The sequence below is a fragment of the Dromiciops gliroides genome, chromosome 6 (genome assembly GCF_019393635.1).
Source record: "Dromiciops gliroides isolate mDroGli1 chromosome 6, mDroGli1.pri, whole genome shotgun sequence".
In the NCBI taxonomy this organism is placed as follows: Eukaryota; Metazoa; Chordata; class Mammalia; order Microbiotheria; family Microbiotheriidae; genus Dromiciops; species Dromiciops gliroides.
The window spans coordinates 107,278,248-107,294,582 of NC_057866.1; the positions used below are offsets into that span (position 1 = coordinate 107,278,248).

Here is a 16,335-nt window from a genome sequence, read left to right on the forward strand (position 1 = left end):
CCTTGGAGGTAGGTGCTATCCTTATCTCCTTTTAAAGAAGAGGAAGATATAAGTAACTTAGCCAGAGGCACACAGCCAGTAAGTGGGGGGGCTGGATTTGAAGTCTTTCTGAGTTTGAACTCATGTCTTTCCACTCTACCACCATGTACCTGTCACTTTTTCTCCTCTCCTAATGCCTCATGTTTGTATAGCATTTTATTGCTGGCAAGAAGCTTTGCATACATTGTCTCATTTGATCCTTGCAGCTTGTTATTCTCCCTCCCACCCCCCACCCCCCATTTGACAGGTGAGAAAATAGATTTAGAAAAGTTAGGTTCTTTGCCCATAGCTACACAACCAGTATGTGTTAATATAGATCTCTCCTGATTCCAAGACCAATATTCTTTTTTACCATCCCATGATACACTTACTGGACTATAAGGATGAGTGTGTGTGTGTGTGTGTGTGTGTGTTTGTGCATGTGCTTACGCGCCTGCACACACATGCCCATTTACTGTCTGTTAATAGAATGGGAAGAGATTTCGTTCTAATCAGAACACCCTTCTCTCTCTCCTTTCCCCCCCACCCCCCCATGGTCCTAAAAAATGGAGGGAGGGGGGCCCAGTCCTCTATGGATTGTCATTTTTGGCAGTTTATTCAACATTGCCATTGATTTAAAGAGAATGAGGAGTTCCCAGGATCTTTTCCTAAAGCCCCAGTTGCAGATTAATAGAGTTATAGACTCTCTGACCAAGGAGGGACCTTAGAGGTCCAACCCCCATTTGAAAACCGAATCCCCTCTATATATCCCAGAGGAGAGAGCATCCAATCTCAAGGCTTGGGGAGCTTGCCACCTTCCGAGGGAGCCTGTTCACTAGCTGAGTGATTGTCAGTAAGCTGACCTTCGGGGGTCTAACCCCCCTTTCATTTTGCCTATGAGGAAAATGAGGCACAGAAAACTTAAGCAACTTGCGGCGAGTGGCCAAGCCAGGAATGAAACAAAAATCTTGATTCTACAAGTAACCCTCCTTCTATCACACCTTGTATTGAGCTAAAATGAATCTGCCTCTACGTGACTCCTGTTCGTTGGCCATGTATTTTGTACTGGACCTATCCTGTCCCCTGGAGGTGGCTTTTTAAAATCTACTTCCCTCCCCTATTTTACAAATGAGGAAACGAGGCTTAGCCGACACAGGCAGATGCACATGGTCCGTATACACAGTTTAAAAATGTAAAATCTAGACCATTTACAGGGATCTGATATTGGGCCACAGCTAGAAGAGCAGCTGTTGAATGAAAACGTTATGCAGAGATCTGTCCGGCACAGGGCTTTGTTTCCTATGGACGTTGGACCGAGACTTCGCTGACAGCTACACCCACTGGAGCCCGGCTCAGTTTTGGCCACACCCGGCCTTCTGACCCGGCCCACACTGAGACCCGTTTTGTGCTATCATTGTAGGGATGCCGAGAGGACAGAGCGGCAAGCTGTCCCACAAGCCAACCATACAGACCCCTGTCGAGAGTGTGGCCGCATGGCCCCTGGACATACCAGGGACTGCTCCCAGCGAGCCCACAATGATGCCTGCTTTGACAGGCCCGAGCAAGACGATGAGGAACGCTACGGCTTCCAAAGGGACCCTCTGGAGGGGAAGCGGGAAAGGGGGAAGTCCAAGTCCCCCTATCCAGCCACTGAGGCAGACTCCTTCTTTGTGGACTTACCCAGTGGTCCCAGGGCTCAGTCAGCCCAACCTCAGCTAACGGAGAGGAACGGCGTGCTGCCTAGTTCCTTTGGTGGGGGCACTGGGCTTGGGGAGCAGAATGGGACTGGTGGGTATAAGAGGGTTATCCATCCCCGAACCAACCCTGAAAAGCATGCCCAGAGGAGGAGTAACATGGCGCAGGTGGAGAACTGGGTGAAGGTACAGAAAGGAGACGGCAAAAGGTCAGTAACAGACCAGGGCTTTGAGCCGTGGTTTCCCCACCCCAACCCCGAAGTGAACAAATCCAATTCTGAGGTTCATTCCCTAGAGAGTAGGGTCCCCACCCCCACCCCCCTAAGCCTAGAGGGTTGCAAATATCTCATTCACCCGACCATCTCAAGGTGCTGCCTTTGTGTATCCTAGAAATATTGGAAGCGCCTAAAGTAAATACTGTCCCTTTTTTTCATTATCAGCCTGGAAAGAAGGAAATGCCTGTTCGGTATTTACATTAAACCTTATCATCTCTTCACTCAGCCTCTTTTTAATTAATTCCAAAATCCATATAGCCCCTGAGGTTGGGGAAGTACCAACTTTGGTTTAATTAGAAGCTATTCCTAAATTCGAGGAATTCTGGGTCACCTTGTCTCTCTTCCCTTCTCCCCAAAGTTGAGGGGTAAAAGGCCTGTCTATATTTCACTTGTGAATGGATGAGATGGTACCACGGCACCTTTCCCTGGGCAATTTATGTCAGGAGTTCTTAACCTTTTTGATTGACAACAGATGCTCCCCTTGGGAAGTGTCTAGTGAAGCCTATTCTCAGAATAATGTTTTTAAATGCATAAAATAAGAATGCATGACATTACAAGGAAAGCCAATTATTTTAACAGAAGAGTTATTAAAAATACATATTTTAAAAGTTCTCAGGCCCTAGGTTTGAGAACCCCCAGTTAAATATTCTTTGTTATATGGGATGACTCTCCTGGAGTGAAAAGAAGTCAGGCTACAGGGAGAAACAAAATATAGCAATAACAATGTATTTAAGAGAAATAAAAATCTCTGATTAGATCAGCACTTTCCAATCAAACAGACTTCTTAAATATTATTGATATCTTTTGTTCATTTCCAAATATATTTCTTCTCTAATCACTCCCCATGGAGTCATCTCTTATAACAAAGGGGGAAAAAAGGAGGAAAAAAAGTAGTTCAGCAATGCAGAGTCTGCCTATGTGCCACAGCCTACAAAGGAGGTGGTGGGGATGGGGGAGGGTCTGGAGGCAGTATTTTCTGCTGTCTTTTGGGGGGCCAAGCTTGATCATTGTAATTACACAGCTTTAGGTTTCATTTCTACTTTTTTTTTTTTTGTCAAATGGACTTCCAAAAACAAGTGAAGAAAGGAAAAGCAGAAAATATGCCCATTGTTCATTCACACACTAGCCCACGAGCCCCGCTGGGGGTGCGGAGGCTGGTTTGCTGGTATTGGGACTCAGAGCGGCAGCTGAGCCTGATGAAAACGTTCTAAGTGTAGGCATCCTCGAGTCTCTGCATTCATAAGCCCTGTCTCCTTTGCCTCTGCTCATTGGAGATGGTGGAGCTCCCTGGAGAAGGGAACAAACTGGAGGGTCAGGTATGAGTGCCCGTTGGTGGTCTCAGCCAGCGAGCCAGGGGTTGATCTCAGAGGCCGAAGGTGCCAGGGGTGGGTAAGTTATGGTATGGGTACAAGTTCAGAGACGTGTCTGAGTTGTAGGGAGTCATGATGCCTGAGTTGTAGGGAGAGAAGTACAAGGAGAAGGAAAGGTATCAGGTGTGGTTTTTTTTTTCCAGAATTGATTTTTCTTTTTCTTTTTAACATTGCTGCTGGCAGCTGCTGACCTGCTCTTCTCTCAAGTCTTATTTCTTATTGAAATAGAAAAAAGCGTGAGTCTGTCTAGTGGCTTAAGGGCAGCAGTCTCCTGCTGATAGACCGATTTGGGGAACTGACAGTAGCTTGGAGTAGTGGGAGCTGGACAGGAGGTAGGGAGGCTGGGATTGGATCCTAGCATTGGCATTTATTAGCTGTGTGATCTTGCACACGTCCATTAGGCCTTTTGAGCCTCAGTTTTCCCCATCTAGAAAATGGGGTGGTTGGGCCAGATGCCCTCTGAGGTCCCTCTCAGATTTTATTTCCTACGATTTTGTGTTCAGCTGCTGAAGAAAGGATAGTTTGACTTTCCTGGGCCCAGTTCTGACCAATGCCATCCTGTTGACTTGTCATCTCACTTTATTCAGTATTTACTTTACTTTGGGCTTATCTTCATAGAATTTCAGAACCAGAGCGACCCCAGAGGTTAGCTAGTTTAACCTCATGAAGGGCTCCCTTCTGTGGCTACCTCAAGCAGGTAGCTTCTGTTAGTTACACTGCCTGGTTCAGAGTGGGAATGGAATGGAATTCCTGGGCACTTGCCCCAGGTGGTTTAGCAGACCGAGCTCCTATGGCCCAGCCCTGCTTGCCTTATGAAGCAGGTGCAGGAGCTGAGACCAGGGCCAGAGCCCTGAAAACCCTGCCTTCCCCCTCCTGCTAGTATCTCTCAACACAGAGCGACCTAAGAGCTTTAGTGTCCAAGTCTTGCCCAAGGCCTGCTGGGCCAAAGAACCTTCATTTGTATCCAGCACCTTCCTCCCCTATTGCTACCTGTCTGCCTTACTGATAAAAGCTGATGATGCTATAGCAAGGGATGGTTTGGCAGGGGGACAGATGACAAAGGCCTTTCCCCTCCTTGGCCACACAATGCCCTGGTCCATTCTAGAATTGTCTGTATGCTTTTTTTTTTTTTTCAGTGAGGCAATTGGGGTTAAGTGATTTGCCCAGGGTCACACAGCTAGTAAGTGTTAAGTGTCTGAGGCCGGATTTGAACTCAGGAACTCCTGATTCCAGGGCCAGTGCTCTATCCACTGTGCCATCTAGCTGCCCCTGTATGCTTTCTCCCATTGGGTTCATACTGTGCCCTCGTCTCTGACATAAGGGCTCTGAATTGATCGAGTTTCTTCTGCAGGGAAAATTCTCTGGAGAAAAGTCAAAGGAAGAAGTGTCTGTGGGATAAAAGAAACTCATACAGACTCAGCCTAGTTTTTTTTTTTCTCAATAGGGAGGTGGGAGGGCATCAGACATACTTCTCACACTTCCCAGTTTTCCCCAGGGGCTGAAAGAATGACGCTTAACAAAGTCTGGGTTAACAAATTTCTCAGTGTGGGAAACATACCAATAGTTGGCAGGTCATTTTTGGCACCTCCTCAGTGCTGGTGTTAAGGAACTCCAGCCTTGTTTCCCTTCACCCACCTACCAACCACCTACTGATAGGTGCCTTCCTTACTGTGATTTTTTTTTTTTTTTGGAGGAATGAAATTCTATTATTTGTTAAATAGCATACCACACCATCTAGTGGTAAGCAGCTGAGCTCAGCAGAAAGGATAAAGTTCCCCTACTTAAGACTTATAAAGTGCTTTCTGTTTTGCTGAAGGGTTGTCAGATGGGTTATAGATGCTATTATTATCCCTGTTTTACAGATAAGGAAAATGAGTTTGAGAGAGAGTGACTTGTCCAGGGTCCCATAGCTGTTAAGTATCGAAGGCAAGATTTGAACTCAAGATCTTACCAACTCCGAGTCCAATGTTCTACCTACCCACCTAGCTGCCTCTCAACCCTCATATCTTTTCTTAAATTGATTTTTTTCAGTTAACAAAAATCTACCTCTGCCCAACGAAAAAGAAAGGAAAGCAACACATATGTAGCAAAGAGGTATAGTCAAACAAAATAAGCATTGGCCATGTCCAAATAAACTATCCTCTGGTCTGCACCCTGAGTCCATCCTCTCTCTGTCAATCAACTATCATTTACTGGGTACCTACTATGTGTCAGTTATTGTGCCAAGCACTGAGGATACAGAGAAAGGTAAAAATAAATAGTCCCTGGTCTCAAAGAGCTCATGGCACAATGGGGTGTTGGGAGGTAGGCAGCATATTTCACTCTGAGCCCTCTGGCTTAGTGCCATCCCCCATATCTGATCAGTCAAGCTAGCTGGAGCCTCACCCTTTCTTCTTCTCTGAGCTTGTGTGCCTCGATTATTGGCAGTTAACCGAATTCATGACCGTATCCACAACCTTTTCCAATTGTTTCAATTCTAAGCACTACTGTGTGAGCCCCAGATTTGAGATTGTACCAGCACTAAGAGTCAGTAGGATAGATGCTACTTCTGAGCTGGCCCAATGCAGAAGCTGACACCTTGGATGTCCTGTGATACTGCCTTGCAGATAGGCTCCAAGGTTCCATTGTCTATTCCCTAGCCTTGCTTAGAGTAATCTTTTCACCTTCATTCATCAACCACGTTTAGTAACTTATATATGGAAAGAATCTTGGAGGTCCTCCATTCCAAACCCTTCCCCAAAATGAATCTCATCTGCACTGAGTGGTCATCCACCTCTGCTTGAACAGTCACAGGGAATTCACTAGTTAGTAACACAGTCAATTCTACTGTAGGATAACTTCAGTTATTAGAAAGTTTTTCCTTGTATTGAATTGAAATCTGATTAAGTTTTTTTTTTTAAATTTTTTTTTAGCGAGGCAATTGGGGTTAACTGACTTGCCCAAGGTCACACAGCTAGTAAGTGTTAAGTGTCTGAGGCCGGATTTGAACTCAGGTACTCCTGACTCCAGGGCCGGTGCTCTATCCACTGCGCCACCTAGCCGCCCCCTGATTAAGTTTTTAACCTAAATTTAGACCCATTTCTGAGGACTATTAATTTGGTTACCTAATGGAGGATGAACTAGTAAAGGAGGAGACTAGAGGCAGGGAGACCAATTAGGAGTCCTTCAACAGTCTGGGAGAGAGGTGATAAAGACCTGAAGTAGGGTAGTGGCCACGTGAGTGAAGAGAGGAGGACAGGTGAGAGAGACAATGTGGAAATAGACTTGACCACTGATTAGTTATGGGGGATGAGGGGAAGGAAAGAGTCCTGGATGATGCTAAGGTTTCAAACATGGGTGACTGGAAGGATGGAGGTGCTATCAAAAGAAAGGGGAATTTGGAGAATGGATAGCTTTGGGGAGAAATATGAGTTCAGTTTTTGGATGTGTTGAATTTGAGATGCCCATGGAACATCCAAATGGAGATGTCTAGGAGACAGGTGATAATACAGAACTGGAATTCAAGAGAGATTTGGAATAGATATATAGATTCAGGAGCTGACTGTGTAGAAATCATCACTGAATCCTATGGTAGCTAATGAGATCAAAGGAAAGAGTATAGAGAGAAAAGAGCCCCAAGACAGTCTTGGGGGATGCCCATACTTAGTGGGCAGGCAGGAGGGAATGATGGTCCAGTACAGAAAACTTGAGAAGGGATGGTCAGATAAGTAGGAGGACAACCAAAAGAGATTAGTGTAATGAAAGCCAAGGGAGAAAAAGGTGTCCAGGTAGAGGAGGTAGACAGTGGTGCCAATAATCACAAACAACTTGGGAAAGATAAGAACTAAGGGTGAAAGGGAAAGTTATTGGATTTGCCTTGGATAAAGCAGTTTCATTCAAATGATGGACTAAAAAATCAGATTTCTTTTTTCCTTTCTTTTTTTAAAAAAGTCATTTCAAGGGTTTGAAAACAATGTAGGAGTTGATAAAATTAATGTATACAACTCTTTCTTTGTCTACAAAAGAGCAAAAAGATACAGGCAGGTAGCTTGAAGAAATAGCAGAGTAAAGTAAAAGTTTTTCCAAGATGTGGGATGTTTGTAGGTAGTGGGAAAGGAGCCAGTGGATAAAGAGAGATTGAAGATAAGAGAGAAGTAGAGAATAAGAATAATCAAGGGTGAAACTCTTGGAAAAGATAAGATGGGATGACATCTGGAACACAAGTGGAAGAGTTAGCAAGATGTGGACCAATGAGGGTCCATTTGAGGTTGGTAACAAATTTGTCATGAACCCAATCATCATGGTTATGTGGCTTTCTCTAAGTCTTAGAGTAGGAATAGAGAAGGCAGATGGTGGGGGAGACTAAGGGTTGGGGGTTAATAAGATGAAACTGCCAATAATTCCTTGGGGCAAGGGACTCAAGGGTAGCCAGTAGTGTATTATTTGAACTGGTCAGTATGAGACCAGACCTGTGAAGAAATGGAAGTGGGAAGACAGAGTAGGGATGGACTGGGAAAACAGAGAAAAATAGAGAGACTTATGGTCATGAAGAAGAGATTTTTTAGGAAGGATGAGGCGGAGGGAGAGATTGCAAGGTAGCAGGTTGTGGTTAAAGAGGAATTTCAGGATTCTTATTCATGGAAGTAGCTTGGCTATGGGCAATGGATGGATCAAAGTCTATGGCCATCCCTTTATATGGCTGAGATGGAATAAAGATGGAGGTCATGAGAGTTTTAGGAGGCTGAGGCCAGGTGGTTCAAGAAGACTTCAGCATTTATGCTTCGGAAACCAAGTATTAGGACAGAGATTGGAGTGAAGAATAAGACTGAAAGGAGACTTCCTAGAAAAAGTATTTTTTCATCTAGGTCTTGTGGAATTTCAGGAAGAATAGAGAGGAAGGGATGACATTTTGGTGAGGAAAGATGGAAAGAGCATACACAAAGCAGTGAGGTGATGGGCTCAGATAAAGTGGATGGCACCTCTAAGGAGAATAGAGAAAAACAAGGTTGAGAGATATAGGTCAGGTTTCGGAGAGTTTAGAGTTCCAGTCTAGACTTTCCACTTCCCCCACCCCCACCCCATTCTTTCCCTTCTGTGGGGGAGGAGCATTTATGGGTTTTGAGCAGTAGAATGATGTCAGTAAAACCATAATTGAGGAAGATTACTCTAGTGGTATAGATTAGAGATGAAGAGAGGCTAGAAATAGGGAGACCAAATTAGACTATTACAGTAGTCCAAGTGAGAGTTGATTAGGACTTGAATTAGGAAAGTGGCAGTAGGAGTGGAAAGGAGAACATGAATTCAGAAGAAATCATTAGAATAGTTTGTTTTATGTTTTAATTTATTTAATTTTATGTTCTTTATAGAACACTTTCAATTCAATAAACATTTATTAAGCATCTACTATGTGCCGGGCACTGTGCTAAGCATTGGGAGATACAAAGAGAGGCACTTTCTTCATAGCAGTACTTTGAGATAAGTAGAGTACAAGGATTATTATCCCCAATTTGCAGATGAAAAAAGTGAGGCCCAGTGAGATTAAATGACTATCAGAACCAGAACTAGAACCTTAGGTATTTTAACTACAAGTCAAGGCATTGTCCACCATCCCACACTGAGCCCAAGAGTACTAGGTAACTCATAGGATGCTAGCGATGAGGGAGGGAGGGGTCGGGGTGACTCTGAGGTGTCAGTGAGTGGCAGAATGGTGGCGCCATTAGTCGAGATAAGGAGTAAGAGTGGGTGGGTTGGGGGAGATACTGACTTCAGTTTTAATCATTAAACATGAGCTGATGACAGGGGAGACCAGGGGGTGGGAGGGAGGACAGAGGGGAAGGATGTCCAAATGGAAAGACTCAGCAGACTGGTGAAGATGTCCAACTGGCACCAGGGGGAGAATCCCTGTAAGAGAGAGCCAAAAGTAACAAGAAGGCTCCATCCTTATTTCATTATTGCTTCTCTTTACACAGTGAGTGTTTGAGCTAAACTGGATTCCTCATCCCTCCATGATCTCATCCTGTCCTCTCCCTCTTCTTGGTCCACTCCATTCCTCAGTCACGTCCCCTTCTTTTCTCAGCCTGTCAAAATTGCTTCTCAGACTTGAAGGCCCATCTCTATCATCTCCTGGCTTCATGAAGTTATCTCTGATTCCCCTTTCCCCAGCCATGAAAATGAGCTCTCCTTTCTCACACCTTCTTATTGAGAACAGTGATTATTCTTGTTCCTCTTTGCTGATATCACATTTCACCTTGTATCATACTTGTGTGTGCCTATAAATATATACATATATATATTTATATAGGCACACACATATGTGTGTACATATATACATACAGAAATTTGCTATTTTTTTATTAGTACCTTGCCTATAGTAGGTACTTAATAAATATTATGCTTATTTTATGATTGGAGAGACAGATTTTGCCCATAGTAGGTGCTTAATAAATGTGTATTTTATGGAATGGGACAGATTTTGCCAATAGGTGCTTAATATATATTTTATGGAATTGGAGAGACAGGTTTTTCCCATAGTATATGTTTTTAAAATGTTTATTTTGTGGAATTAGAGAGAGAGATTTTTGCCTAGTGCAAGTGCTTAATAAGTATGTATTTTATGGAATTGGGGAGATAGGTTTTGGAGTTGCCTCCAAAGAGGTAAAAGGCTAAAAGAAGTAATTGTGGGTTTAGGGTTTTAATCCTGACCAAAATTCTGATCTGCAGGACTGTTTAAGGCTGAAACAACCCTGATGGACATGCCTTTGTATGGTTATTTCTGACTGTTTTCCTCCAAGCCTGCTGGCTGACCGCTGTGATAAAGTTGACTGACTAGCACCTTCTCTCTTCTCCTCAGCCTTGTCTCAGACCAGATACGATTCCTCCAGCAGGGCCCTGGCCAGTCCCTGTCCTTCTCAGAGAACTACCAGACCCTGCCCAAGAACACCCGACATTCCTCAGGCAGCTCGCCACCTCCACTCCGCAACTTGCCCAGTGATTACAAATATGCCCAGGACCGAGCCAGTCACCTGAAGATGTCCAGTGAGGAGCGCCGGGCGCACCGGGACGGCACCGTCTGGCAGCTATACGAATGGCAGCAGAGGCAGCAATTCAAGCACGGGAACCCCACGGCCCCCATCTATGCAGGCTCTCCGGAGTTTGCCGATCAGGGCCGGAGCAAGAGCATGCTGGAGGTGCCCCGCTCCATCTCTGTGCCACCATCTCCATCAGACATCCCTCCCCTAGGCCCGCCCCGGCTTTTTCCAACCCGGAGGCCGCACACACCAGCCGAGCGGGTCACTGTGAAGCCACTGGAACAGAGGCGGAGTGTGGACATTTCACTAGGGGGGTCACCCAGGAAGGCCCGAGCCCACACTCTCAAGGTGAGAGAAGGGAAATCTTTGCACAGCCTTCATCTCCCCATTCTTCATTCCCCTGCCCTTTTTGCTCTATGCATTCTTCTTGATGAGGGTAGCCTGGAACTTGAAAGCATTGGCCCCTATGGCCAAGGGCTTGAGCCACTGGAAAAAGAGAGTGTCTATATCATAGTATTGTGATTACTTAGCCTTGAACAAGTTACTAACTTCTCCGAGCCCCAGATTCATTATCTGTAAAATGAGGATGAATTGTATTTGTTTTGCTTATACTTTTTTTTTTGTATAGACACGTGTTGTATAGGTTGTCTCCTTTTATAGAATATAAACTCAAGGGCAGGGACTGGTTTTGGTTTTGTATCTCTAGTGTTTAGTACACTGCCTAGCATACAGCAGGCTTTTAATAAATGCTTGTTGATTTAATGATAATTTTTGCCTATTTCATAAGCTTGTTGTGAGGATGAAATGAAATCATATATGATTTCAGGCAGTCATTGAGTAAGACAACAAACATTTATTAAGTGCCTACTGGGTTCTAAACTTTGGGGATAAAATAAAAGCAAAAGATAGCCCCTGCTCTCAAGGCACTTGAGAGTCTAATGGGGAAGATAACATGAAAATTATCTACACGATAAATTAGAGATAATCAATAGACAGTAAATAGGGAAATACTCAAGAGAGACAGGCAATGTGATGGAGGAGTTAGATAGTGGGACCTTGAGTCAGAAAGATTGGGGTTTGAATTCTGCATCAGATACTTATTGGCAAGTCACTTAATCCATCTGAGTTTCCTATAAATGGTAATAAATAGCACCTATTGTTCAGGGCTACTGTAAGGCTTAATGGAGATAATCTGAACAAAGCACTTTGCCCATCTTACAATGTCATAGAAAGGGGAGCTGTTATTAGTAGTAGTATTAACAACATGCTTTGAAGATCCACTATTTCACTGGTATAGTTACTCCCTTCACCAATGTAGATAGCACTCCTCCATGACTTATTAAATGAAGTCTCTGTGGTTGAATTTTTCATCCTTCTGCAGCCTACCTGGTGATGAACTTTTCTGTACTGAACCAGGCTGGTCTTCAGAAAACAGATGTGTGATCTGTCCCCAGGCCTATATCAAAACTTTTCCAACCTCAATAAGCCTTTCCAGTGCTTGCATTTCACTAGTATCACCTTCAGAACCTCTGTGCTCAGGGAGGCATTTTTGAAAAAGGTCAGAGCAGGTACTTTGTGTGAACATTGTTGTTGTTTTTGTGGTTATCTCATTTTTAAAAATGAAGTTCCAATAGAAATGGTCCCAGAACAAGTTGCTCTCCTGTTGTTATTTAATGTTCTAGTGGCCATCACACAGATGGATAAAAATAGCGACTTTTTGTAGAGGTTAGTGATTAGTATTAACATGATCCTTTTGTAGGGTTGGTTGTATAGCTCTCTTGTCCTTCCAGAGGGCTCTCATGTCTACTATTTCATTTTCTCATCACAGCAGCCCTGTGAAGTAGCTATTATTGTGATTATTTCATTTTTTAGATGAAGAAACTGAGTCTCAGAGAGGAGAAGTTGATTCTCTAAGGTTAGATAGCAAGCTAACAACAGAGGCAAGACTACATAGGCATTGTGGTGTAATAGACTGCTGGGCTTGGAGCTAGAAAGTCTTGTGTTCAGATCCTCCCTGTGTCCCTAACAAGCTGTATGACTCTGGCAAAGTGTTTAGACCTCTCTTACCCTTACTTTCCTCATCTGTAAAATGAAGGGGTTAGACTGAATGATCTTTCAGGTTCCTTTTCCTCTTGGAAACCTGTATCTCCCAACTCCTGATCTCATGCTACCTTGTTTTGCCCCAGCCCAGAGGGTAACATTACATTTTTCCTATGGCTGGGGTTGCTCTATGTGTGATTCCCCCATCTTCCCTTCTACAGAACTCCTCCCATGTGGACAGACGCTCCATGCCATCCATGGGGTATATGACACACACTGTTAGTGCTCCCAGTTTACATGGAAAGTCGGTGAGTAGCCACGGATGGGGCTGAGCAGGTTGGGGAGTGGGGGATGCTGGTGGGAAGCTATGTTGTTGGTGGGGATGAGAACAGGGAGAATTGCAGAATTGTACTGAATTCTCTCCCAGGGCAGATTCCCAAGAGCTTGTGGGATTTTCTGGCCACAAGTTTTTCTTCCTTTGACCCTAACTCTTATAAATTGCCTTTAACCGTGGACTCTCTGGCCACGTGCACTGTCTGGTGGTTTTGATCCTCACACTGGGCTTCAGGCAGCCTCTTTATCTGCTCTTGCACTCATCTGAGCTAAAAGGTAGAATTAATGGAATCATTGCGTAGTGGCGTCCAGTGCCATGCTTCTCTGGCACCGAGGTGGAGAGCGCGATTACGGTGATCCTCACTGCATGCAGATGGCTAATTTCCTCTTTACAATGTGTCTACATACCTGCAGCCTGAAGAGTTAACATTACTTCTCATTCGATTAAGGAGACATCAGGCTAAGTTGGCTAGTGTGCGAAATTACACAATCGCCCAATTACTGCAACATGAGCCAACAATTCCCACCTACCAGGTCAGCCGCTGATGGGCCCCACCCATTCTGTGCATTCTCTTGTGGGGATCCACCCGGGAGCTGGGAAGGGCCATGCTTGCAGCCCATGCCCCCTTGATCTGCCAGCCCCTTTGATCCGCTTTGCTTGCTGGCTTTTCCACTCATTTGCTGCCCTTTCAGCATCATGGAGCGCTAGCTATCCTTGTGGTTCTTGCCCTGTTTCCCAGTGGTCCTGGCAGAGCTCCAGCCATGGGGGAAGGGGGCTGCATGCGGGGCTAAGGGAGCTGGGTGCTGAAAGGAATGGCTAGCATCTTGGAGCCTTGTCAATGTGGGGACATCCTTGAGCCCCTGAGGGCTGCTGTTGCCACCAATGCCCCAGGGCCCCTCAGAGAAAACCTGGCTGGGCAGATTACAGGGCACTGGTGCCACACAGACAAATAGTGCCTGGGCTTGGCTAGTGATGGGTGGCCTTGTTCTCCTTCCATGGCTTGAATTGCTGGTAGAGGCACCTCAAGTGGCTTTTTATTTAGCACGTATCTCATCAGCCTGTGCCCAGGCAGGAAAGGAATCGGTTGTAAGAGGCTGTTGTCATTCTCTGAATTCCCAGATTGGACTAGATGCCCTTTAGAGTATTTCCCAACTCTAAAGGTCATAGGCTCAGAGCTGAAGAGCTAGAAGGGAGCTCAGGGGCCACATTCACGTCTTCCCCCTCCCTATTTTGATAGATGAGGAAACTGGGGCCCAGGGCGTTTAAGTCATTTTCCCAAGGTCACATTCGTCATGGAAGGGTCTGAAGCCAGGTCCTCTGACTCCAAAGCCCATGGGTGACCTGGACGAGAAGCCATCTCACAGAACCGTAGGTAGAAGTGTAGACAATCTGAGGTGGAAAGGGTCCCCGGGTAGGATCTGGTGCTGCGATAAGCGAAGGGCAGAGGAGGAGAGGAAGTCATTTGCTTAGGGCTGCACAGTGAGTGAGGAAGGGCAAAGCCAGAGCCCCTGATGGCCTGCCCCAGCCTCCTACCTGAGGCACAGCAATAATGCGATGGGGGTGGAGACTGTTTAGCTGTCTCACCTTTCCTTTCCTATTATGGATAACAGGGGTCAAATGCGTTTGGGAGATAACCAGTGAAACATGGTTTAGGGGAATGGGTGTGAATTTTTAAAAAGGGCTAAATTTAGGGGCGGCTAGGTGTCACAGTGGATAGAGCACCGGCTCTGGAGTCAGGAGGACCTGAGTTCAAATCTGGCTTCAGACACTTGACTCTTACTAGCTGTGTGACCCTAGGTGAGTCACTTAACCCCTATTGCCTAACCAAAAAAAAAAAAAAAAAAAGGGCTAAATTTGGGTGGGCTTTTGTTTGTTTGTTTGTTAAAGTCAGCCAAAGAGTAGCATCCCCTTTGTCTCTTCCTGCCACTGGGCCTTCTTTGTGGAACTTTGTGGCCAGCTCTTACCAAAAGGTCAGCCCTGCAGCTGACCAATGGAGAAGTCCTATTTCTGGGAAGAAGACAACAGCTAAGTACAGAGCTCATGCCAAGGGGTAGGGACGGGAAAAGGCATGTCAGGGGGCGTGGACTTTGCCACTTAGTGTCTGGAACTCCAAATAAAACAAAGATTCATTAGCCACAGAGTGTGTCCCTCTTGTTCCCTGGGATGAAGACACAGGAGCCTCCAAAAGCCGTCTAAGCATTTTCTCTCCTCCTCTTTCATACCCTTGATCTGTGGCCCCAAATAGCTTCTGAGCTTCCCCCAAGTCCTCATGTGTTTGGGGAGGGTTTTGTTCACCACGAGGACAGCTAGCATAGTTCCAGTTTACCCATGGATTCCTCCTTTGCTGTCCTCTGCTCACCCTGCCACCGTCCCCATCTTGCAGAGAATGTAGAGGCTGAGATTTCTATTAAGTTCTCTCACGTCCTCACTGGCCCTTGCTGCGGCTCCTGGGAGATGACTGTTTTCACCAGTTATCAGAAATCAAAGTCCCTTTTCTTCAATTCAGAGGATGACAGTTCTTCCTGTTCCCGATAATTCTATCAGTGAGTGAGGCTGACTTTGGCGGATGCCACTGGGTTTTATTTGAGGCACCAGCAGATAAGTCTGGCAGGGGGAGATTTCCTGGGTCTAACTATTGACACGTAGCCCAGGCTCCATGCTGAGCAGCAGAATGGGCATTGGATAAGGGGCTTCTTGAAGCTCTGGAGGAACAATTTATTCAAGAAGCCTGGACCTGGGCAAGGGCCTCTGGTGGCAGCTAGCCCACCCTCTGCTCTTCAGACAAGAATAGGCCCAGACCATCAAGTAGGTCATTTTCTATTATGCCTCAACCCAAAAGTTTAATAATAGCTGCCACAGCACTGTGGCAATAGAAGATTGTCCTTGGAGTCAGGACAAGCCTGTGTCAAGTTCTGCATCTGACTCATACTGGTTGTGTGGTCTGGGGCAAGGCATTTAACCTCTTACTGCCCCTAGAGGTTATCTAAAACTCTAAGTTACAGATGAGTTTTCCATCTGCCTCTGTGTCGTTTCTACATTGAGAGCTCTTGAGAACAATGAAATCGCAGGTGTGGACTTCTGTCATGCCCAAATCCCAACCCTGTCATTTGTTGTAGTTGTAGTAGCAGTAGTAGCAGTAGTAGCAGTAGTAGTAGTAGTAGCAGTAGTAGTAGTAGTAGTAGTAGCAGTAGTAGTAGTAGCAGCAGTAGTAGCAGTAGCAGTAGTAGCAGTAGCAGTAGTAGCAGTAGCAGTAGTAGCAGCAGTAGCAGCAGTAGCAGTAGTAGCAGTAGTAGTAGTAGCAGTAGTAGCAGTAGTAGTGGTGGTGGTGGTGGTGGTGGTGGTAGTGGTAGTAGTGGTGGTAGTAGTGGTAGTAATAGTAGAAGAAGAAATTAGTATTTATATAACATTTTAATGTTTTCAAAGCACTTTACAAATATTACCTCATTTGATCCTCATAACAGTCCTGGGAGGTAGGTACTATCATTATCCCCATTTTACGGATGAGGAAACCAAAGTAGACAGAGGTTAAGTGACTTGCCCAGGATCACACAGCTAATATGAGGCTGAATTTGAACTTAAGTGTTCCTGACAGGAGTT

General features: G+C 45.3%; 1 protein-coding gene across 8 annotated transcripts in view; it reads left to right on the plus strand.

Moving 5' to 3' along the window:
* The window catches only part of PLEKHA7 (pleckstrin homology domain containing A7), a 264,352-nt gene that overhangs the window by 201,552 nt on the left and 46,465 nt on the right, over positions 1-16,335 (plus strand). For 4 of the 8 annotated variants that reach the window (XM_043972486.1, XM_043972485.1, XM_043972487.1 and 1 more), the window contains 4 exons: positions 1,439-1,921; positions 10,187-10,712; positions 12,626-12,712; positions 13,152-13,271. In XM_043972486.1, the coding sequence (XP_043828421.1) occupies positions 1,439-1,921; positions 10,187-10,712; positions 12,626-12,712; positions 13,152-13,271 (1,216 nt within the window). The remainder of the gene's footprint in view (positions 1-1,438; positions 1,922-10,186; positions 10,713-12,625; positions 12,713-13,151; positions 13,272-16,335) is intronic. The other 4 variants (XM_043972488.1, XM_043972495.1, XM_043972494.1 and 1 more) reach the window with 3 other exon arrangements.